Source organism: Bidens hawaiensis, unplaced genomic scaffold (genome assembly GCF_021521415.1).
Source record: "Bidens hawaiensis isolate Kalapana, Puna unplaced genomic scaffold, B.hawaiensis_p1.1 tig00000702_1, whole genome shotgun sequence".
NCBI classification, from domain to species: domain Eukaryota; kingdom Viridiplantae; phylum Streptophyta; class Magnoliopsida; order Asterales; family Asteraceae; genus Bidens; species Bidens hawaiensis.
In genome coordinates, this window is record NW_027491042.1 from 5,720,300 (window position 1) to 5,747,083 (window position 26,784).

A 26,784-nucleotide genomic window follows, 5' to 3' on the forward strand; every position below is an offset into this window, starting at 1 on the left:
AAATATTATAAGTAAATTGTATTCTAAAACAAGTCCATTAGAATAGACCAGACTTAGCCATTTTGGCTGAAATATGAATAATGTGATTAGGACAAGTATTGATACACGTGATTCATATACAGTTAGCAGAGCTCAGTTAAAGAAAGGAATAACAGTGAACGGAGAACGTAACAGAATCCAGGTGAGTTTCTAGCTCCATTTCCTTGTTATGTTTTCGGGGTTGTGTGCATACTCAATGTGAAATGTTAATACACCTTAAGTGGTAAGTGTATGCCATATATGATTTATGTGATAAATATTATATTAAGGTTATGGATGAATGCTTGTCGGTGCGTGAACGGTCTTCGGACATTGCACGTATCGCCAAGGGAAGTGATTATAGTTGTATGTATGGTATGTGGAAGCAAGTGTATGAACGGTATGCGGGCTCGATGTCTGATATAGTAAGTTAGGATGACAAATCCCTCTAACTTCTATTTGGTATAGACACGGGAAGGGATAGTGTAGATAAGGTCTGTGGATCTTATTAGTGTTCCCTAAATGGATATTTAATTATAAAGTTTATGCTCCTTAAATGTATATTAAATAATAACGTATATAGTGTTCCTTCTATGTATAATATATAGAGTTCCTTCTATGGATAATGTATAGTGTTCCTTTTATGGATAGTATATAGAGTTCCTTCTATGGATAATATATAACGTTTCTTCTATAGATAATGTATAGTGTTCCTTCTATGGAAAATATATATAAATTGTTCCTTCTATGGAGAATATATGGTATGGGCAATAGTAACAGTTCTTTTGTTAGATATTACGTGACGTTTCTCTTATGGATATTTACACAAAGCTAAGGTATTAATACGTGTCTTTGGACATATGAAGGAATGTAGGAGAATGTAATGTATGTTGCCTAATTAACTAGAACTCACTCAGCGTAGCTGACTTTTAGCATGCACGCAGGTGAGTAGAATGAAACGACTGGCTTGAGAGAGGGACACATGGCATGGACTTAAAAGACTGGCATCAGAAGAATAAGTGATGTGATGTTATATGTTATATGTAAAGAAAAGATTTTAAAAGAATTGTAATGAATGATTGATGTTTTATATTCCGAGAAATGTTTTAATTAACTCTGATTTTAAGAACTGTGTTTATGAGTAAATTCAACGTCCAAAGTAGGGCACTGAGATCGGGGCCTTACAACTGTTCAAGCAACAAATTGATATTGAAAGGCCGCTTAGTCAGTCCCCAAAAGGGGCTTTTAGTAGCCCAGATTCAAGGACTGATCAAGCTGATAGTGAAGCCAGTGAAGTGGATGTGAGATCCAAAGTCAATAAAGTAAAATGCAAGAGGAAACCTTTTTGGAAAACTAAGAAGAATAAAATCAAAAATGATCCTGAGACTGTAAGGTCCGAGGATTCACCAAAAACATTTTGAAAATCAAGAAAAGAAAAGTCAAAAATTGCAAAAACCAAGGAACAAGTTTTTCCTTGGATTTTCCAAGGACTATTCTTCATCAAGTGAGGCTTCACCAAGAAATACATTGTTTTTAGAAAAGAAAATCAATTTTTGTCAGTTTATGGTTGACCTTCCCGAGATAAAATTGTCTCGGGAACCCATGCCTAATAAGCGATGAGTACATGCAAGGCCAATCAAGGAGGACTATCAAGAGTATTCAGTACTTAGATAGTGGTTGCCCTTGCCATATGATGGGAGATGAACCCTTGCCATTTGACGCTAAACCATTCGATGGCGGATTCAAGTCTTTCATAAGTGACATGGGAGGACAAACTTCAAGGAATGAGAAATGTTTCATATGGTACTTTGTGCTTCAACAACACCAAACTTGTTCTAATGGCTCAACCACAACTGTTCGAGCATTTCTCAAACTCACATCATCCAACTACTTCTCTCAAGTGATGGATCCAACATCACCTGCTGGGTTTCAGTTTGAATCTCCTCAACTTTGTTATACAATGTGATACTGCATGCTTAGGATAGTCCATTTAACAACAACTTTGCTTATCTTTCACTAAAGCCAACGATCATACCCGATTCGAATTTCTGGTTGAATCGCTCGACATGATCAATTTTGATTAAAACAACCGATTGTATCTTTTTTATATAAAAATTGTAAATATTTTTCAAATATGTCACAATTTTAGAGGGAGAAAATGAGTTAAGTTTAACTCACCAAAAATATTTTCAGTTTATTTTTTAAGAAAAACAAAATTAAGTCACTTGACTTTGCAAAAAATATTTTATATTCTACTCCATATACTTTATCTTTATTTTGTATTTTACCATCTTATTTAAGAAAATTAGAAAATGATTTAAAAAATATATTATATAATATTTTGAGAAATTGATCCGACCTTTGAAAAATGATAAGAAATTGTCTTTAACGATCCCATCATAAGAAAATTGTAGATTAAAAGCCAACAAGATCATTGCTTGATGTGTAGATAGGCTTGAGAAACTAGTAAGTGTCAGAATGATACAAACTAAATTTCCTGCCGTTACTAGTGGTTACAAGTTTATGAAGTAGTTGCATGACTCCATTTTAAGTCATATCGAGGAAGACAAATGTTATTTATCAGTCATACATGAGCACGTTAGTTAGTGATCACCATAAATTTTTCTTGCTTTAAATACATATATTGAAAATCAAAATGATAAAACAAAAATACTGCAAAGTGCTTAAAATAATTTAAATTCAACACAAAATTTTTGAAAATTCTCAACACAAAATGTTGATAATTAACAAACAAAAAGGCTATATTTGAACCACATAACGTGGGACAAACAATTAAGTACTATACACTTTATATGAATGTTTGTAAGTCCGAACTTGGTAAGTAAGTCCATGGTTAAACCTTTATTGTTTGAAAAAGTTTGCAAAAAGTTTAAAATAAGCTAAAAATATTTTGAGCAATCATTAGGGGTCGGAGTCAATTCGGGGTGATCTGATAAACACAAATTATGCCTAAGGTATGATGGAGTCAGTAACATGTCGGGTTAAATCGCGACCATATAAGTAGTGTGCTGAATACTTACCTTAACGAATCATCTTGACATCAAAATACTTGTTAAGTTTAAAGTGGACAAAATATATCTACAATCGACTTTGGGTTCTTGGCATAATAATATTGAAATAAAAGTGTGATCTATGACATTATCGATCAATGTGATTCCATGTTGTGATATTTCTCGCAAAAATATTAAAATCGTTAGAAAATTTTGTAAATATTATAGATATATAATATTAATTTCACATTTACTCCTATCTTATTTTTCTTCTTTTGTTTTATTTATGTTTCAACTTCAATATATTATGTATATATTTTCGTAATATTAACATACATGAAAATGCCAAAAAGATTTATGCTTTTATTGTGTTCGTACATATTTTATTAAACCTTAGTTTTATTCAAAATCATGTGTTTTGTTGTCGAGGATATTCATGCAAAGTTCGTTAGAAACCAGGGATTTAAACAAATCATTTACAAGTTCAGGGACCGAAATTGGTATTTTATTAAAAATCAAGATAAAATAAAATTTCAGAGTTATTCCTCAACACTTCAAACCAATGGCATGTTTTGAAAATCAAAATTCTTCTTTGACCCTCGAAAGGGTCTTTGAACGAATCTTATTTGTTCTTAGTTTTGTACATTTATACATTAACATGTAGATCAAGGTCTATTGGGCTGCTAAGACTGAAGTTGCATATGCTAAAGCGCTTAAAAGAAATCGAGAACGTGAAAGTTGGTGGCTAAACCTAAAAAGGAACTGATCATGTCTGAAGATCAGTCGAAAGACAAAGGAAAGGAACATGTCGGCTCAAGAAGGTCAACAAGAGAAAATTAGATGTCTAGCCTCCTGCATATGATGTTTCTAAAATTTGTTGTTGTCGATCTTTCTCAGAAAATAAGATTGAAATTCAAGTTTACAAGTATGGAAAATAAAGAATTGTCTAAAATCCAATCTCGTTCAAACTCTTGGATCAAGACAAGTGCTAAATTTCAAGAAATAAAGACGAAGCAAAGAACTTGACGAAGGTTCCTCGACATACTCAATCTCAGAGGGATATTGTAAAGCTAATATTCAATATTATTATTAGGATTGTGTATGTCTTTCTATTTGCTTACAGTCGGTGTATTATGTATTCAGTACATTTATTTTGTACGGACGAAATGTAAAAGTTGGAGAAATGGGGACCCTATAAAAGGGTAACTCTACCCATTTCTCCATAACAACACTCTTGGAAATAAAACAACCTACTTCACAAAACCTCTCTTTCTTTCTTTCTTTTGTGTTTGAAAATTAAGATCCGAGATCGGAGTGTTGCTATTGATTTTCGCTAACTAACAATACGGATTGATCCGAGTAAAGTTGTGAGATCCATCTAGAGGACCTACAGAAGCCGATTAACCCGAACCTTAAATGGTTCGGGTCGTGGGTTAGATATCTTTTAAGAAAACCCGACTAACCTGGCCCGATTAACCCAAAACCCGATCGGGTTGACCCGATTAACACCCCTACCTCCAGCCTCCGGGGATTGGGATTTAATGTTGCTTTTTTGCATCATCCAGAGGATTGAGGACGATGACAAGTGCCATTACAACCGTTGGATCAATCTCCTGCTTTATGGACAAACGGAACACATCACTGCCAAACCTCACACCTCTGAACGCCTCCTTCTACTGTCGTTTCTCCGTCGTATACCATCCAATTTTAACTCGTATTAATCATCAAATCGTCATATTGTGTTTATTGGTTTGGTGACAGGTGATGGTGATGGTGATGGTGATGGTGATGGTGATGGTGATGGTGATGGTGATGGTGGGAGTGAAGAAGATGAAGATAGATGAGGTGAAACTATTTTTATTTTAGTTTTTTCTATTTTGTCTTTAAAAGAGGGTAAAACAGACATTTTACACCCACTTAACGAGATATTTAATAACCATCAGAGACAAGAACCACCACAGTTACAAAATTCATACACCTGGATCAACATATTAATACTTTACAACCATCGTGATTAAGTTTGTAATTAATAAACTATAAGAATTAAGCGTGCAATACCTGCAAACCTTAGGAAGCAATCATGGAGTTAAGTCTCAAAACAGTTTGACGACTTTTTGTTTGGCTCGAAACAATATGATTTTTTTTAGATGTAAATTATATCTAAAAATTATTTGTTAGAAAACATACTATAATAAAAATAAAAACAAATTATAAAAAAACCTTTTTTTCTAAAGAAGAACAAGAAACCTTTTTTTAAATAAGGATATTTTTAAATAAGAAAAAAAATCGTTTTCTTAATAATTTTTTTTTTGGTAATTTTTAGAAAGTCCTAAAACGTTTTATAATATGTATATAAACAGGAAAAAGACCTTTCATTAACGGTGGACCTTCTTTTTAAATAATAATGATAATAAAAGATAATAAAACGACACTAAAAAATAGGTTTGAACTGTACTCCATGTTACCAACTCCCTTTACTCCCACGCTGAAAGGCATATGACGTTAGGCAAGGTACACCTAGTTCTAATATAAAAGGGATGTGTTATTCATACACCTTTTATAGGATGTATATAGGGTTTAATTGTGTGTTAAAATGGTGTGTGAATAACAAAAAATGATGTATGAATAACCATTACCATATAAAATTGATATAGTGCAAGATTCAATGCAATGAGCGAGAAGGCTGACATGAAGGATTTAATCAAATGGAAACTAATTAGAACTTTTATTGTGCTAGTGTGACACCCATATTAACAATATTTTCATTAAGAATGTTCATGTACATTTTGATCTTAACATGAGTACGTAGAAAATAATGTCAATTTATTTAAATATGCGAACGTAAGAAACAATACCAACTACAATACCAATCTACACAAACAATGACTTATAATAACAAAGAAAAGAACCTAAAAACTACAACAAAAGAATCAAAATCAAGAACAAAATAATAACAACATATACCAACAAATACTTATAACAGCAAAAGAAAACATCTAATAATAACAACAAAATATAAATAAGCAAATACTTATAACGTCTCATAATCGAAAATTAGCAAATACGAAGAAAAAATAGCAATAAACACTTATAAAAATAAACATAAGCATAACAACAAATTGGTTCTCACCGTTTTCATGTTAAATAAAATGTATTTGATCATGTTTCATATTTTCATTATACTTAACAACACTTAAAGAAATAAACTTTTTCTTATGACATAAGAACATTACAATCTGTATGAAGTAATACATCGATTTTTCTTTTGGCAACGAATTCAACATTTTGAAAACATAACCTAACTTATTGGATATATGTAATGCATCGTTTAGTGTATCAAGTAAGCATCAAAAGTTTGGCGACCATGAACACGAGGGCGAAGCAGTCGGAGAAGGATGAGATGGCGAAGAACAAGATTTGAATGAGTCGATTGGATTTCGTATAAGTAATGGCACCATATCTTCAAGCAATCCTTGGGAAGTTAATTCTACTTGAGGCTCATGTTCTGTCAGAATGGTTGATGCAGGGTGGCCAAGACAATCATGTCTTATGCTTTCCTCAAAGTCTTTGGTTGGTTGACCTTGATCTGTCGCTGGTTCGACATTATGCTTTCTAGATTTCTTAGTAGGCGGGTCAGGATTCTTCGATTGACCAAATATGAAATACGGAAACACATAATGAAGGTGAAGTCCTTCGTAAGTGATGATCAATGTATCAGGGTCATCATTTGATCTCTCGACTTGTTTTTTGGCTCCACAACGAGGGTTGGTACACTTATAATAGTTTCTGCATCGAAAGAAAACTCATTATAAAGCCATCTTTATAAAAGAATTATGAAAATAACACTTATAGTTATTAATTTTAAGAAAAAAAAAAATGATTAAGGTATCTCTTTATTTTGTAAATAGTTATTTTTAAATGTCCATAACTTTTTTATACGATATTTGTTTTTAGAAAATATCATCTTAATAAAGAACGTTTTTTTATTTTTAATATGAGTACTATATTGTTATAAATTTTTTTAACAAATTAGTGGGTTTTTTATATATTGTGTTATAGGTTATAGACATTATGTTTTTTTCTTTATTGTGTTCTATCAAATTATGTTTTAGCATAGTGTTTTTTCCATAGTGTTTTTTACATTGTATTATACAATTGTGTTTTTCGTTGTGTTTTTGCCATTGTGCTTTTTTTCATAGTGTTTTTTTCGGTGGTTGTTTCCGATGACCTTTTCCGGTAATTTTTTCGGCGATTTTACCGGCGAAATTTCTCGAAGATTGTTTACCGGTGACTTTCCGACAACTTTTCTGGCGAAATTTCTGGAGACTTTTCCGGCGAGGTGGTCACGGTGGGTGACGGTGGCCGTGGCCGTGGGCGATGTAGTGGTGGTGGTTGTTGGAGGTGAGTGAAGATGTGGCCCTGTTCTTGAGTTTTTTAAATGAGAGAAACGAAAGGAAAATTAAGGATAATTAAAAAATGGGTGTTCTTGAGTTTTTTTTTGGATGAAAAGGAAATGAGTAGGAGGAGTTAAGAGGAATTAAATTAATGTATTTTTCTAATAAGTTATCCTCCCAAAAATGGGATGATTACTAAGGATAACATAGTTATCATTTCCTTTCCTCTAATTTCCTTCCAACTTAAGAACACACCTAATTAAAAAAAATTTCCTTTCCTTGCCTTCTCTTTCTTATCATTCCCTCTCATTTCCTTTTCTTTCCTTTATTAAAAAACTCAAGAACAAGGCATTAAGTGAGTTTTTGATATTAATGTAAATGAGTTTTCAATATTAAAGTAGTAGACTAAAATACAATTCTTTTAACCCTTTTAAAAAAATCAAACTTTTTATTTGAATCTAATCCGTAATAAAAAAAATATCATAAATTTGGTGAAAAGTCAAATACCTCATAAACTCATATCATATATATCAATATTATTGAAGTTCTTATATGTTATGTTTTAAAGAAAGTTCTAGTTATTGACTTATTGTGGTGTGTCGGTGGTAAGATTTAAAAGAATATGAAGTACGGGTTCAACATAAACAAAACTTGTCGGGAGGTCAAAAACTATATGTTGTTACCTGCGAGAGAAAAAAAAACTTGCATCAAATAGTTATTTGATATACACACAGTTGATCAAAAGAGCTATTCTTATTATTTTTTCCCAGTCAGTCTCAGATTTATATTAAAGCAGTTTAACAAAACACTAACATACACATATTTATTAAATAAATCCGTTAGGGAAAATATATAGAGTTATTAGTTAATTACCTAGGGTTGGCGCTGTTCTTAATAGACTTCTGACCATACTTTCTCCATTTGTAACCATCATCTGCCAATACATTCCCGTTGTTTTTTATCTTCAATATATACTTGTTCTCAACCCTACTTACCCCTCTTTCCATATCCGATATCCTGCATTATATATGCATTTACTATTACACACAAAGTCAAACTATATATAATTATGTGCATATATAATTATATTATATAGCTCCAGGAAGTCAGTAACACCAAGTTTCAAATCGACCAACATGAAGTGTACACAGCACAAGCCAAGATTACTGAATCATATAACTTCTTCTATTTAAAAAAAATCCTATGCATGCATGTATAAATTATTTTACAACACACACACATACTTAGGATACATATATGTATATATAGAGATATATTTATAAATAGATAGACGGATGGAAAGTTATCTTCCAAACCTTGTTTATGGTGAAAAACACATGTAAACTAGTATGCTAAGAAAGTAAGTAATAATTAATTATGAAGGTACAAAACCTGGCTAATGCTGAAAAGTCCTGAGTATGATTAGTATAACTGGAAGCTAATAATGCGGTTTCAATATCCGATATCGTTGGACCGGAGTATAGGTTTGAAAGGAGGTTATTAAGGGAGTTATCAAATGAATCACTAGTGATTTCTTGAGGTTGTGAAAGGAATGGCGAGTTTTCGTCGGTAAGCTCTCTTATTAGATCTTCATATACTTGTGACAAATCACATGCTACTGATTCCTCCATTGTAAAGTTGCTTGAGAACTCTTAAGTACACAAGAATTGATTAGAAAGGGGTGGTTGAAAGCTTATAAAGTGGGTAAGGTAAGGCAAGGTAGAGGTATTATATAGAATGAGAGTGGTTGCTAACCAAAAAAAGAGAAAATATAAAAAAGAAAAAGAAAAAAAGAATGAGAGTGGGGCAGATGAATGAGGATTTTGTAATGTTATGTAGTTGGCGCTTGATTTACATAGCAATGATAGGTTGACTTATTATTTTTGTCAATGGGGTCAATTCTCTTGGCAAGACTCCAGCATTCTATTCATCATGCGTTGGATCATGTGCATCTTGTAGCATGTGAACGTTTATCTAGATATATGTTGCCATATGTATTGTCTCAATAAACTGTTTGTTGCCACATGAAACTATATTGAGGAAGGATGGTGATATAATTGTAATAATATAGTTAAAAATAAATCAAAATCAACATTGAGCACTGCTTTTTATTTGCTACAATTTAGATATCTAGCTATATTTTTAAATTTTAAGTTAGGTAAGTTTAATGTTCCGTTTGGAACTTAAGAAAAAAAGAATATTAATAAGAGCACTTTGCAGGAAGGCATTAACTAATAGACATTTCACTAGAAACAACGTTCGATGATTTGATGTATATCAGCTCTTAGCTACATGTGTACTTAGCTAGTCTATATTAAAAATAAAATAATATATATGTGAATATAGACCCGGATTAGTTTATGTTTAGTTTGATGTAAAGGTGTAAGCTTACTAGGTGGGAGGTCTTAAATTCAAGACAAGTCACGGATTAGTTTATGCTTAATTCGATGTAGTTATGGAGTTAGTAAAGATAAAGTAACACTAGTCGTTAAAAAAGATATTATGCATGTAAAACTTATGTTATATCACTATAATATCTATTTTCTTAATTTTCGAAGGTTAGTTGCTGTATTTTGAGAAAAGAGTTGGGGAAGTTGTGTGTAGCAGGTGGGTTGACTTTTGAATAAAACCAAATAATCCATGGATGGTAGGGAACAGTAACCATTACTTACTAACTTGGCTGTATCCTTTTCTTGGTTCATTTCCCGTGGACTTGTTTCTCATACAAATTTGACATCGATCTATTATTGACACCTAAACCATCATCTTTGTCTTCTTATTCAAAAGTCAACCACTATTTACATAATTCTCAAAACATTGTAGTCCCCTCTTAAATCGTATTCTTTTGAACAATGTTTTAGTTCTGATTTTTAATATATAAATAAATTTACAATTACAATGTTATTTATATTATTGTTGGAAATGAATCATGCAATTGATTCACCTCCAGCTATTATTGATTTTCATATATACTCTTTTATATCATCTATCAATAATAACTAGCTAGTATTTGTTGTTAGAGCATTCTCATCAAATCCTCCATATTATATGAGAAAGTGTTTTTATAATTTAGAGAGTGATTTAAGGTAATGTGAATGAAGAATTTTTATATTTTAGAAAACATAGTGATTTTTCTGTATATTTGGAAAGTTATTGTTCACCCTCTATAATTTTTTAATATATTTTGAAAGTGTTTATGAATGAAGGAAAGAAAAATGGTAATGATAAATGTATAAAAAAGTATTATTTAATTGAAAATGAAAGAGAAAATGTAGTGTGTTTTAGTGTAATTTTGGATTTATGGATAGGGAGTTGGATGGGAATACTCTAACCTTACCATTAGGGACTTAAAACAAAGGGTATTTAAAAAAAATTCCGTACAATCGTATACTAAAAAAACACTGCAATAATATTTCTTTACTGTACAATCGTACAACAAAACGTCTCTACTTATTATAGGTCTTTGAGTGGAATTTTATAACTATATGGTTGAAAAACTATTTAACAAGATATGTTTTTCTTATATCATTTATTTGATTAGGATGCTTCCAAACAATAAGTGGCATATCAAATAGATCCGAAGAAAAGTCATTCAAATCTATTGTCTTTGATAAATAAGGAATTGAAAGTTGAAGGAATACTTGAACCAATATCAACGTTTTCTTGAACATCATTAGCAATATATATGGACTTCTATCAATGCCAATATTTTCTTGGAATTATTTTAAAAAAAATTGCCAATAAGAACTTATTTAGAATGTGATTTCATCCTCCAATTTCAAGTCTCCTACATATTGAAGAAACACAATGTAAACTATAATCAAATACACAATAACAACTAAGAGGGTGTTTGGGATCGTTTATTTAACTTCAAACATGTGTGAGTGTTTCAAAAAGGAGTTTTTAAAAAATGGTTTGGATTAGCATTTATGCCGGGAAACACTAATAAATCAATAAGTTGTTTTTTTAATAAGTGTTTGGCTTAACAACCATTAGCTTGGTCTTATGGCAAATGTGTAGACTTACAACCAAATGGTTGTGGGTTCTAGTCGGTAAAATATATAGAAAATAACTTTAGCTGTTAAAAAAAGTGTTGGCTTAGCAGCTAGTTCATTTAAAATGACAAAACCAATCATTCTTAGCCTACCCACATTCACAAACCAATTCAACCCAATCTAATATTAAAAAAATAGTTTCTCTTTCTTTCATCTACACAACCCAACCAAACCTAATATTTTACTCTCATTCACAATCCAACCCAACCCAACCCAACCCAATCCAACCAAACTTTTTATTAATTAAATATGGTTTATAATTGTTTAAAATATAAATAAAAATAAAATTTTAAGATAATAAGTTTATGCACCAATAATATTTTATGGGAATCATATTATAAAAAATGCATATTTTTGAAAAAACCCTCCATTTTTTATAAAATTTATATCGAAAAGTTCATAATACTTTTTTAAAGAAAGTGTGTTTTTAGTTTCATTCAGAAAATAAATTAAGTTATTAAACAAAGATCAATTTATTTGGTAAACTAATTGTTAGAAAAAAAGTTAAAAGAAAAAGAAATAACCACCAATAATTAGCTGCCATATGGCATGAGAATTCATTGCAAACTAGTTCTTCACAGCGAACGGTTCGTGAAGAAAAATACCAACCCAAAAATGATTTTTACTATTTTTTTATTCACATATGGCAAACCAACCTACCATTAGTTTGTCAATGAGACTAGTTTTATAGGTAGGGCTGGCAAATCGTGTATACCAGTACATGATAAGACACAGACATGATAAGACACGAACACGAAATGTGTATATCTGTACATGACACGAAAACTTATCGTGTACTTGTAACCCAAACACCAACCTGTTACTACCTGGTATACATGATAATACAAGATAGTACACGATAATAGCTGTTTAGAAACACATATTTGACAACCTAGCGGCAGAGAGAGATATGACCGGCGACGGGTGATGGTCGGAGAGAGATAAGGCAATCAACAGGAGGAAGGCCGGGGGTGATGCCAGAGATAGATATGGCCGGCGACTGGAGGAAGGCCGGCGATGGTGGGATGGATGATGAGAGGCGAGTAGGTGACGACTTTGGTTTGATTTGTAAGAATGATTTGGATGAATTTAGGGTAAGGGATGATATAATATAACTATATATTTAATTTTAAAAATAACCATGTATTAACAGGTACCTAATAAGTAAACATGTATTATACCTGTTTTGACACAAAAATTAACAGGTAATTTCGTGTCTACCTGTTTAGTACACGAAACCTTTTAAGGTCTTACCTGTTACCTGTTAAAGTCGTGTAGGTACGTGTCGTGTATTCGTGTCTCGTGTATAAATTTCCAGCCCTACTTATAGGGTAAGGGTGGTGGTAGATTGGTGAGTAATTGTAGGGTAAACGGTGGTTGTAGATTGGTAATTTAATGTTCGAAAAGGCAAAAGCTAAATAGACATGTTTTTGTGGCTTTTAGAAAACGAGTTTTTATCATTCTTCAAAACGTCAAAATAAAAAACACTTTCATCAATGCCAAATACTTTTTTTTTGTAACAACCCTGATATTTGGGCCTAATTGTTTTTATAAACACATGCTTTCAATTGTTTTACTTATCGTGTGAAGTTTATCAAGAATGATTTTCTACTATGTATTTGTCCCATCTTAAGTTACACAATCATTAACTCAAGAAGTGAGCCTATGGCTCGTAGGTTGGGTAAATCACACTGAGGTCTGCGGACCATTGCGGCGTATGACCTAACATTTGATTAATGCTTGGCAGCGTAATAATCGGGGACGTGTTCCGTTCGGTTGTAAGTCAAGGGGAGACTTATGATTGGATTTAGGATTGATCGTGGACTTGATTGATGTGCACCATGCTTTATACTTACACACACAAACTTTCACACTTTTATAACTTAACTCTATTTTGTGTATGTGAGATTAATTCACGAACTCACTAACTTTTTAGTTGACACCTTTAGCATATATTCAGGTACCTTGTGGATATCAATTATGATTGGCATTGTAATGAGCTTACCTAAGGATACAGGCCCAACAAGAAAAATGAAAATTAGATGGCAAGAAGATTTGTAGAACATAGTATGGGATTGCAGCAATGCCGGAGAAGAGATAGTTATGTAGTTACATCCTATATTAAATACATAGTGCAAACATTGTAACATATTATACCAATAATATTCCACTGCTTACATTTGGTACTAACTTTTCTATGAAACGGCCAGGCCCCTTGGCAGTGTGTCACATTTTACCTCGTTGGTTCTTTGAAAAGGCCAGTAAGTAAATAAGTAATTTTCAAAATCAATCTCAAAGACCCTTTAATGTAACAAGGTAAAGATATGAGAAACGGCTTCTTGTTTGATTTGTTCTCACTTATTTGTTTCCATAAGTAACTAATACAGACATAATAATTAGCTAGGGCTGTGCAACGGTTCAGAACCGCGAGAACCGAACCGGAACCGAAAATGGCTGAAAAATAGAACCGGAACCTATTATAATAAACCGGTTCGGTTCCAGAACCGGTAAAGTCGGTTCTCGCTATCGGTTCTAGTTAGAACCGGTTTGGTCGTTTATTTATCAAATGAGTTGTGCAAACTTTGTAAATTGCAAAACAAGTTTATATAATTGTATATCTTCTTTTAAGGTAAAACTAATTTAGATTACAACATGAACATTCGTTATATTTTTGATTAAAACTAATTGTTGAAGTTAAATAAATGATTGGCAACGATAGATTAAAGGAAGATCAAATAATTTTATATCAAATTTCCTTGATAGCTAAAATACAAAAATTGATCAAGGTTACTAGGTCTGGAACGTAAAGAATGAATAATTAAAATAGAGAATTATAGAATGGATGCCAGTTAATAATTTACTCTATAAAAAGTAGGGATTGGTAAATTTAGTCAAAACGTTTTAATATTTCGGTTCTTCGGTTCCAAGTCTAGAACCGCCGGTTTTACCCGTAACCGAACCGGGAACCGTTTAATGCAAATCCGGAGAACCGAGAACCGTAAGGTAACACACGTTAGCGGTTCTGAGGCACCGGTTCGGTTCCGGTTCTAGCGGTTACGAACCGTTTTTTGCTCACCCCTCTAATTAGTACTATTTGGACAGAATGGATAAAACATCCTCGTCTAGTAATGTAATCAGTTGCTCTCAATTTCTAGCGTTTGCTTGTTAAATTTTATATAAAGCTTTTCAAAAAAAAGGAAAAAAGAAAAACAGAAAAAAGGTAACTAGACTGATGGGGTCTAGATTATATATGAAATAAATATTTCTTACAAAATTTAAGTTGATTTTTTATGAAATAATATATTTTATTGGTCTGTATTTAAATTTTTAAGGTTTTAAGAGGCAATAAGCCAAAATTGAATACTATAATTAAACTTAACACCAACGAGTTAATAGTCAAATATATTTTATTATTATGATTATTAGAGTTTGATTTAGTTTAATGTACATAAAATAAAGTCATACTCCAACTAGGAAAATGTTATAATATAAAAGGAAAGAAAAATAAAAAAAGTGTGAGGAAAATTTATGAGTAAAAAATAAATTCTAAAAAACGATTAAAGAAAAATGATAAAAAAATCATAACTCAAAATATATATAAAAAAAGAAAAAAAACCTAAAATGTTTCTCCCATCTTTCTCTTAAAAAAACGCGAAAAAACACAATACTAAAGAAAAAAGACACAATGACGAAAAAAACAAAAACACAATGATAAATAAAAAGACACAATAGATCGCAAAATAACATAATTTTGAGTAATATAACACAATATCAAGGAAAAAAATATAATGTCTAAGAAAAAAAACACAATCAGTGACGAAGATAAATAAACACAATGATAAATAAAAGACACAATGATATATTTTCCTTAACATTGTTTTTTTTGAACGAGGACGCCAGAAGAAACATTTTAGTTTTTGTTATTTTTTTGTTTTAGATTGTTTGATTTATGATTTTTTTCTTATAATTTTTAAAGGTTTTTTTAGGCAACAAATCTTTCTCATCCGTCTAATTTTTTTCCAATTTGTAGAATAACTTTACCCTACCATACTAATGTAATTCAAAACATAAATGAGATGCAATAGTTTGAATCTAAGCCACATGAATTATAGTCTAATACTAAGAGCAATGGAAATGGGTGGGGTGAAACAAGGTAGTGAAACCTTCTCTCTCTGCCACGTTTGCGCCACATCAGCTTTCACATACCCATTTCACATCCACATTTTTCACTGGAAATACCCTGTGTGAAACAGAGTATGTGAAACATCAATTATTTTATTATTATTTTTTTAATCTTTTGTTTTTTATATTAACTAATAAAAATTTAATTGATTAATAAAAATTACAATACATTCAAAGACTAATAAACATAAATAAAACATTACAAGAAAAGTTACAATAATTTTAAAAATAAAAGCATCAATAAAAGTTACATAAATAAACTACTGATTGCTTGAACGAACGTGAATACATTCGATCAAGTCCGCCGTTAATGAGTCATGAATCTCTCGGCTTCGAATTTCTTGATGGTTTCTTCGTTTTTTGTCTTCGTTGATTTCTTCGTACATAGGCGCATCCTCATTTGGGTTATGTTGACAAATCGCTAACCCGTTGTTCTCTAAAATCATATTATGAAGAATAACACAAGCGTACATAATGTTCCTCATTTTCACTTGAGAAAAACACTTGGATGGACGATCCACAATGTGCCACTTAGACTTCAACACCCCGAATGCTCGTTCAATATCCTTTCTTGCCTCGTCATGAGCTTTTTTGTACGTTTGTCGTTTAACGCCGATGGGTTGCGAAAGCGACTTGACAATTGTCGAGTAATCCAGATATATTTCATCGGCAAGGTAATACCCACGCTTGTAAAGCATCCCTCTAAGCTCAAAAGAGGAGTCCGGGCCCGTCTCGTTGATCCAATCGTCAAATACGGGAGATTGATCAAGTACATTTATGTCGTTGTTTGAGCCGGCAACACCAAAAAATGCATGCCAAAACCATAAGTCTTGGGAGGCCACCTCTTCTAGAATAATACTAGGATATGGATGATCACCTCGTGCAAACTGACCATGCCACGCAGTAGGACAATTTTTCCAATCCCAATGCGTGCAATCGATGCTACCAAGCATGCCGACAAAACCGTGTTTTTCGGCATGCTTCGCCTGTAACTGTTCAACCTCACTAGCCGTAGGCTTACGTAAATATCTACTACGATACAACAAAACAATAGCTTTAGCGAATTTGTGGACACATGACCTGATGTGTCGACCCGACATCTTCAAATATTCGTCGAACATATCACTAGCGGTTCCATACACCATATAACGAATCGCGGCGGTACACTTTTGCAAGGTGGAGAAACCGACTCGACCTCTAGCATCAACCCGTTGGGTAAACCAAGGAACTTCTCGTTCGATGTCGTGTAGTATTCTTAAAAACAACTCACGACTCATTCGAAAAATGGTTTTAAACTCTGAGGCCGTGTAAACACACGGAGTGTTAAAATAGTCGTTTCGTAGTGCTTCGTGCGCAGCCGCTCGGTCACGGTTTAAACGTTCACGTCGGGTTTCGTGTCGTATTGACGAACCCGAGTCTTCTTGTTGTTGCCACCACTCATTACACCCCGTTGCGAAAGCACGAAACATAGAAGCGTTTTTTTCTTCGCTCGAAGACGAAGAGGAATAAGATGATGATGACATTTTTAAAAAAATAATAGGGAATTTTTATAGATTATAGAGAGGAAAAGAGTAGTTTTGTGTGTTTGTTTCAATAAAATGAGAAGGTATTTATAGATAAAAAAGGAAATGGAAAAAGTTTATTTTTGTTTTTATTTAATAGCCAATGACTATTTTTTAAAAATATTACTGTTTAAATGGGGCCCACATGCCCGGTTTATGTCTTCACCAACGTTAAAGTAGTCGCGGTGGTATGGTCGCGCCTCCTTCACGGAGGAAGGGGGTGGTGTTTCACGGTTCACGCCGCCAAAACCCCTCTCACGGTGCACCCGTGAAAGGGTATTTCCACTGCTCTTAATATAATCAAGTGTTCATTTGAGCACATAAGTTCAAAAACAAATCACAGTTTTGACATAAGCAATCAGTAATGTAACAACTCGGGTTTTCCAAATTGATATTACCCGACCCATTTTTATTTTTATATATTTGGGAAACTTTATCAATAAAAACATCGCGTTATTCGAGTTAATATTATATTAATATTATTTGTTATTATAATTTATTTAATATAATAAATCAACTTTGAAACATATTCAATTTTAACCCTAAACCTTACTTTAACCTAGTTTTATACCTATCTCCATAGTTGGAGGACCATTTTGCAATTTCTGCCAAAGTTTATATCAAACCCAATAACCCAAACCTGTATCCAAACCCTGACCCGAGACCCATTTGATTTCTTAAGCCGTAATTTACGTGTTATTGTAGGAATTGATCACACTAGATTGTATGTTATGCTTATAGCGGCTCCACCGACGTAAGTAATTAAGAAGCGATGATCAATTTGATACGGATTTCTTATTATAGTAAACCAACATCACCCATTTATGGTTATACATTAACAATACTTTCAATTAATTCTGGCTGCACCATCTCCTACCTATCGACAATGAAACCCATAATCAATTTAGTTATATCGAGCTCCTGGTACCTTGTTCGTCATCGTCCTTGTGCCGTCAACTGTTATAATCATTAAGCCACGTCTGTTAATCATTTGAGGTAATGAATCATATGGGTCTGATCGCTTTGATCCTCTCTACATTAACCCTAACCTTAATTGATCCAATGTATAAAGGTTATTCAGATTGATCGATCTAGGGTTTTTGATTATTTCTGGGTATTTCTTTCTGTATGGTTATACTTAACAGATTCAGATCATTAACAAACAAACCCCCTAGCCCAGTTGGCCAGGGGGTGCGTGTTAAGGTTCAATAGGGCTGGGGGCGCGGGTTAGAGCCACCCTCAGCACCGTTTAAGTGTTTTTTATATAACTCTTTTAATCAATTATAATAATATATTTAATTCTTTAACTTATATTACAAATATTATAAATACAATAACTAGCCAATATATTTATTAAACCGACATATCATCCGATCACTTTTCCTAACTTTGATTTAAAAACCATATATATATGTGTGTGTGTGTGTGTGTGTTAAAATTAAGAAAAGTTTTAATATTTAAAATACATTTAATATAATCTTGTTGATTACTGTGTTCAAATATATACATATATTTAAGTATTTTATAAAAGGTTATAGCTTATTCAGATATTATTTATTAAATAATTATTTACGATATTACTATAACAGAAATCTTTATTAATGTATATAAATATATTAAAAAAGTATTTTTAGTTTAAAATAATTATTTAAAAACAAACCTCTTTATAAAATTTATACGAAAGTCTTATAAGTTTTATTTAGTATTTTTATGTATTTTTTATATAATTAAATCATGTTATTTACGGTACAACTTTGATAATAAATTTATAATAAACATTTAAATTTTGTAAAGATTATACCCGATCATCAAATCACGAACCTCTATCTAGTTATAGATTCGTTGTACCATTCATATTCATTTCCTCAATTATTGTAATTAGGATTCTCGTCGGTAAATCCCGAAGAGCTTGACTTACCGCTTTCTTACTTAATCATTTCTCTTGCTTAATCGCTAAGGTGAGTATTCACTTCCCTTTTTACTTATTTTAAATCTTTTGGGGACATATGCGCACTTTATCTATTTACGTATTATTTAATATTCAACTTGCAGATGTTTGTCTTGTGTGTTTAACGATTTATACCTAACGTTTTATATGCTTATATTCTTTGCTTGAATACATGTCGGAGAGGTCCAACATATTCTTAGTCTAGTATGATTATACGTCCGCCATGTTAGCCACCGTTCAGTTCATCTGACATCAGGGTTACTGATATCATTATTTACTTGCTCATTGGTTAAATTTCTTATCTCACTTGACACAGTTTGCATTTTCTTTATTTATTATATATTATATTATATCTCACTAAACTGGTGTTTTACTCACTCAACATGTGTTGTTGACAAAATTCTATTTTATACGCATATGCAAGTTATCGTAGAAATTTAATGCAGGTTTGTGAAGAATTTAGTTAGAAGAATATTTTAATCAAGATCATTAGAAATATAAAATTTGTATGGTTGTATTTATGGATTATGTACTTGTTTGTATTTTATTTATTTGAAAACGTAATCCAATTAAATAGATATTGTCACTTTTAAATATTGCACGATAGTACCTTGAGAGATGTGAGCAATCAGCTCACGCCCCGACATTTCCGCCTTAGGTTGGGGTGTGACAAGTAACATATTCAAGAATAATAAAAAATGAATGGTATGCATTAACACCATCAAATTAACATAATGTACAATTCTAGACTAATTATGCAAAGTCTATTCTGTCATAAGCATATCATCATTTCAGATCATCCAATCACAACCAAGATATCAAATAACTATGCAGATTCAACATTTCAAAGCATATGTAGACACACTTATCAAGACATCATGATCAAGCACTGAAAACAGACCTAAGCATCATTGATACCTAAGTCAAATATTGTCATTTAAAGCACATATCAGTCAAACAGAATCACATATTCAAACATAGAAACTCAACTCACTCATCAAGACCTAAAAGATAGTCAGTTAGCAAAATGAGCATAAATCATCAATTAGACTTCATCAGAGTTGATCATGCCTAAAATTTTTAATATAAAATGAAATCTTGTTTTATCTAGTGTCTTGGTGATGTGGTGTGTGCGGTGCGGTAAAATTATAACTGATTAGGGTTTTAGCTTTCACACAAGATCGTGTTTTAAATTTATAAAAGTGATTTCTACTAAGACTAAACACACACAAAATAGGCAAGTGTACCTATCGTATATGTAGAATAGTATTGGTAAGAACCAAGTATCGATCTGTGGACACAAATGTTTCTAATAATGACTCTTTGTCTTTACTTTAATCGGAGGGTTTAATCAGTTTTGAGATTGATTATTAAACTTTTTGTATAATAGAAATACTTATATATAATATATATGTGACAAGAAGAGAGATTCTAAGTGAATAATTCAATTATATGAAGGTTTACCATCTAAGATCAAGAATCCACTCCATTATTCCTTGCAGGGGCGGATCCAGTGTATGGTCAGGGGGAGCTGTGACAATCGTCAATTTCAGGTTAACTCCGTTAACTCAACTCCGTCAATTCAAACTTTAAGATCATTGAATCTATAACGCACACATCATTACATTTAAACTAGGGTTTAAATGACGCTTAACACTTACTACATGTGTAGTCTTTCGGGATTTGCACCGAAACGCAAACGAGTTGACGCAAACGATTGATAAATAAACGAAAAACGTCAAAACAATAATTATGTGATAATTATGTGTTAGACTTAGGTGTTATGTGATAACATGATTATAAACGTTAACTCAAGACGAAAACAAGCTAGTTAGGCTAGAAAAACAACACTTGAATGTAGAGGGACTAGAGTGTAACTTGTATATCTATAAATATAACCTTAACACTTAACCCTAACTTATTATTATAAACCTACAAGCTCCGATCGGCCCCTCCCTTGCTCCCTCTTGGCTGCCGTCCACAAGCACACACACATACAAGCCCTAATCAAGTGTTTAATCCAAGAACTAGGTGCTAGGAAGGTATAATTGATCATCCTTTACCTTCTTGTTGTTTAATTTTGATGTTTAATGGGTTAATTAAGAACCCTAGGCAGCCGATTTTTATATGTATGTATGAGTTAACATGATGGTTGTTGAATTCATGATGATTGATAACTAGTATTGATGTTGTTGCTTGATTGATTGTTGTCTTTGATTTGAGTTAAAACACAAACCCTAATCTTATATGTATGGTGTAATTGATATGCATGGATAGTGGTTGTAGTGTCTAGCATGTTATATGATTGATTTATGGTCCATAGATAGTTAAATTGTTGAGTTTTGATGTGAACAGATTCTGGACAGAATGTGTATACGATGTTTAAGTGACTGTAACGAAGTGTAAACGTGAAAATTGGTTGAGATTGTGGGTACTGCAGTAAACTAGGTTGAGTCTAGTTTCTATAAAGTATAAGTTTGTAATTTTTGGACAAGTAGAAGTTTACTTTTATGATTTTACAAAAACGTTGTGCAAAGCTGAGCTGTTAGACCTGCTGTTAGGTTATGTTGTAAATGTTATATCTCATGAACTACGAGACCAATTGGGTTGGTTCCACTTCTGGAAGTTGACTCATTGAGTTAGGAACCAAACCCAAGTGGTCTTGCATTTATTGGATTTTTCGTTTAACGGGAATTGCAAATAACATTCTGTTGCGCATGAATCTGACTGATATGAGTTTACTGTAGTGTTTTGATCATTATGAGAAATCTATATGGAATAAAAATAAGATAAAATATGTTCTGGAAACCTAAGACATGTATGTTTCAGTGGTGATTTTTGGTGAATTAATTGAGATGATATGATCGGTGAAATAGTACAATCTTTCAAGTAGAAATTCTGTCACAGTGAAACTAGCTGCTGAGTTGTGTATAAATGCATGAAATATGATATTTCTTATATAATTGTTATGTTTTGACCAAAATACCCTTGCGGGGAATAGTTGCAAATTGATTGCCATGATTTGACCAAATTGCCCTTATGGGGAATAATGGCTAGTAATTGTTATTTGTTGACCAAAATGCCCTTACGGGGATAATTGCTAGTAAAGTATGTTATTAATACATGACACAAAAGTAATTGTTCACTCACGTATCGTATCACAATTGTACTTGTTTAAGTCACACACGATTCACAAACGAAACACGAAACATGTTACGTGCATAGGTATTATGTGCCGAGTCTAGAGACTCGTTAAACATACCGATACTTAGAAAATCTCTTTGTTATTTAGAACGCTAGAGAGTTTCTACGACGCGCATCACTTGGTGATCTAATTCGGGATATTCTTCGCAAACAGTGAGTTCACTTACCCCACTCTTAAACTGTTTTCAAACGTTTTTCACTTGGGGGAGATAACATACTCCGATAAACGCATTTTTGAGATAAACGCATATTTAAGATTTTGTTATAAATTATATATCACTTGTAAAGACTAAGCGGCAAACGTAACATTTGAAGTCCCACACATCGAACCGGTTAATATTTAGAATAGCGAGTCACTGTTGAGTAGTACTACTGGGTTTGACAAACCCCACCCGACGCTAAGCTCAACTGGAGGTTGAGTGGGTGTAATTTTGGCTAACACTTACCATGGTCTGGATTGACCTGGTGACTGGCACTTGATAAACAGTCAGCTTCGGTGTCGAACCACTTAGTAATACTTGTTGTATAGATTAGCTACCTATCGATATATAATTTGACATAACATTATCTGGTAACGCAAAACGCCGTAACGTGGTTACGCAAAACGCAAAACGCCGTAACGTGGTTACGCAAAACGCTTAAAACGCTGTAACGAGGTTACGCAAAACACTTAACGTAAACGCTGAATGCAAACGCTAAACGATTTATCTTATATAACTTGTGAACTCACCAACCTTGTGTTGACACTTTTAGTATGTTATTCTCAGGTAGCCGAGGCGGGCGCGCGGTTTAGGAGCATGCATTAAATGAAAACACTTTTATTCTGCAAACTTATTTTTAACAGTTATCTTTGGTTTTAAGTCGTCCTGCGTGACGCAACTTTTGAATTAAGGTTTTTACGCTTCCGCACTTATTTGCATTTAAACGTTTTTATGGTTTGATTATAACTGATGATTCCGATTCTGCCAGTTCACACCCTCTGACGGTAAAACTCCGTGAGTGGATTTTGAGGGTGTGACAGATTGGTATCAGAGCCATTGGTTATAGCGAACAAGAAGCTGCATGCATACTAGACTATAACCGCGACGACCTATTAGTTATAATGATACGCACTGCATAGGTTTGTGTAGTCTTGAAATCTTATCTCTTTACCTATTTTCACTCATACGCGCGCGCATACACGGCTTACCTGTAGGAATGTCGACGCCACCCTCATCATCATCCGATTCGATGACGCATGCTCACGGGAAGGAACCTCAGTTACCTACCGCCTCGCCACCCCCGCGTAGTCCCGGAACTCGAAGCTCCCGCACCGAAGAGGTACCGCCTATCCGGAGGCCTTTACGAAAACGACGTTAGCTGGGATTGGTACCCTAACATGATCAGACGTATGGTCTATCGCGAACAAGTTCCCCCGTTGCCTCACCCGAACCGTACTGCTTATCCCAACACCCTACCACCCATAACCGAACCTTTAGAGCGAGTTCTCGCAGCTGTCGTTTCTTGTTTGGAGCGTGATGTGGGTTACATGCGCTACACGAGAGAGAACGTTTCCAGACTGTTTAAAGACGGAACCGAGACTAAGGAGGAGATTGCCCGCATGGCAGCGGCAATGAAAGATATCCAAGAGACTAGTGAGCAACAAATGAAGGTTATGATGAAGATGCAAGCTGAGATGATAGACTTGTAAGAGCAACTCTAAGAAGCAAGGACCCGAACTGAGATAGCGTTAGAGCGTTGCGATGTCTTACAAATGCAACTTGCTCAGAACGCAGCCGAACCTGAGGCAGAGCCTGAGGCCGAGCCTGGGGCAGAGCCTGAAGTAGAACCTGAAGAAGATCCCGAAGAGGAGCCTGAGGAAGATCCCGAGGAAGATCCCGAGGAGGAACCCGAAGAAGAACCTGAAGAAGAACCGGCTGAGGAGGAGGCACACTCAGAGGTGTCCTCAGATGACGACATCTAGTAATGATGACACTTAGATGGAAGGGTTGTCTCCATCCGAACTATTATTTTTCTATGATTTTAAGGATTGATTGGAAATACTTTGTAGCGAATACAATGGTTTTAATCATGAATTTTTTTTTAGACTAATATGTGGTTGTGATGCGATGTTGTTTCTTATTTTCTTTCTTACCTATCTTTTATTACATGTATGGTATGTTGTATATGAAAGAAAAATTCATGTTTAACATTTTATACGGTGATTCTAGGAAATGGCTGGAAGAAACGCTGGACGAGGACGTGGTAACATCAGCATGACTGCAGCTGAACTCCAAACTCTGCTGAATGACCATGTTGCGGCCGCCTTAGCCGCACACGTACAGAATCAAACTGGAGGTCCGAGTGGAACGTGTACCTTCAAGAACTACCTTGACTGCAAGCCCAGTACGTTTAAGGGCACTGAGGGAGCTATAGGCTTCCTGCGTTGGGCTGAGAAGGCCGAGTCGGCCTTTGAGATGTGTAATTGTCCCCCTGCCAGTAGGGTCAAATTCGCTGCTGGGACACTTGAGGATTCCGCCCTCACTTGGTGGAATTCAAACGTCCAGATCCTTGGGTTGGAACTGGCTAACGCGATGAACTGGGAGGAGTTCAAGAGCATGATGCGAGAGGAGTACTGTCCGAGGGAAGAAATTTCGAAGTTAGAGTCGGAATTTTGGTCGTTGAAGATGGTGGGCTCGGAAATCAAAGCCTACACTACTCGTTCGCACGAGTTGGCTGTGATGTGTCCGCAGATGGTGGATCCGCCGAGCAAGAGGATAGAAATGTACATTGATGGTTTAGCACCCGCAAATTCAGGGCATGGTGACGTCTTCCAGACCAGCCACGATCCAACAAGCGATCCGTTTAGCTCACAAACTGACGGATCAGGCTGTGACCCAAGGTGCGTTACCACCTAGGGGTTCGACCACTAAAGCCCGTGACAACCCGAGTAATGACCACGTCAGCAACAGTAACAGCAACAGCAACCCGAACAGCGGGAAGAGAAAGTTTGACAACACCAGATCTTCATCCTCGAACCTCCCACCGCAACAACACTACCGTAAGCCCGAGTTCACTCGGAGCTTTAACACTCAGAATCACAACAACAACAACAACAACGGTAGCGGGCAGGTTTCGAGCGGATATGCTGGGAAATATCCAAAGTGCAACAGGTGCAACTATCATCATGTTGGCCAGTGTGACCGTGTCAAGTGTCAAAGATGCGGAAAGATAGGTCACCCAGCGAAAGAGTGTAGAGGAGACCTTGCGGCAAAGGGTGCTCCTAAGCCACCGATGACAACTAAGGGATGTTTTGAATGTGGGCAGGAAGGTCATTTCCGGAAGGATTGCCCCAAGCTGAAACAGAATGACAACAATGGGGGTAATGGAAGTGGCAGTAATGGTGGTGGAAATGGCAAAGGAAGAGCGTTTGTGATTGGATCGGGTCAAGCCCGCAATGATCCGCATGTGGTGTCTGGTAAGTTCCCTGTAAACGATTGTTTTGCTTCTGTTTTGTTTGACACTGGAGCTGATAGGAGTTTTGTGTCGAAAGCCTTTAGCCTACTTTTAGACCTTACTCCCAACCCCGTTAGACGCTAAGTTTCCTGTTGAATTAGCTAACGGTAAAACTGTAGTAACAACTCATATACTTGCGGGATGTAAGTTGAAACTGTCAGGTCATGTCTTTGACATCGACCTTATTCCTTTTACGCTTAGTAGTTTCGATGTCGTTGTCGGCATGGACTGGTTATCCGAGAACCGAGCGGAGATTATATGCCATGATAAGATAGTCCATATTACCACCCCTTCCGGCGAGATCATTTCGGTCCGAGGCGAGAGAAGCGGCATGACCACCAGCGTCATTACCCTTATGAAGGCACAGAAGTATCTACGAAAGGGTCATCCGGCAATTTTGGCGCAGATTGTTGAGAAACCCGCGGAGGAGAAACGAATTGAAGATATACCTGTTGTGCGAGACTTCCCGGAAGTTTTCCCAGAGGATTTGCCCGGACTCCCTCCTATTCGTCAAGTCGAATTCCAAATCGAGTTGACACCCGGTGCAGCACCCATAGCACGAGACCCGTATCGGCTCGCAACCGGCGGAACTTCAGGAGTTGTCCACTCAGTTGCAAGATTTGTTGGATAAGGGTTTTAATCCGACCTAGCTCATCGCCATGGGGAGCCCCTGTCTTGTTTGTCCAAAAGAAAGACGGGACTTTCCGAATGTGCATCGACTACCGGGAGTTGAACAAGGTGACGGTCAAGAACCGTTATCCTTTACCCCGAATTGATGATTTGTTTGACCAGCTTCAAGGATCGAGTTACTACTCGAAGATTGATCTACGATACGGTTACCACCAGCTGAGAGTGCGCGAAGAAGATATCTCAAAGACGGCTTTCAGAACACGGTATGGTCACTACGAGTTTTCG

General features: G+C 34.6%; 1 protein-coding gene across 1 annotated transcript; it reads right to left on the bottom strand.

Annotated features, from left to right (window-relative positions):
- Nucleotides 1-6,323: 6,323 nt before the first annotated feature.
- Nucleotides 6,324-9,323, bottom strand: LOC143532771 (putative WRKY transcription factor 49). Its single transcript, XM_077027727.1, has 3 exons — nt 8,816-9,323; nt 8,297-8,440; nt 6,324-6,815 (listed from the first exon to the last, which is right to left on the bottom strand). Exons 1-3 carry the CDS (start codon nt 9,052-9,054, stop codon nt 6,377-6,379), a joined length of 822 nt encoding a protein of 273 aa, XP_076883842.1. The 5' UTR covers nt 9,055-9,323; the 3' UTR covers nt 6,324-6,376.
- Nucleotides 9,324-26,784: the final 17,461 nt, after the last annotated feature.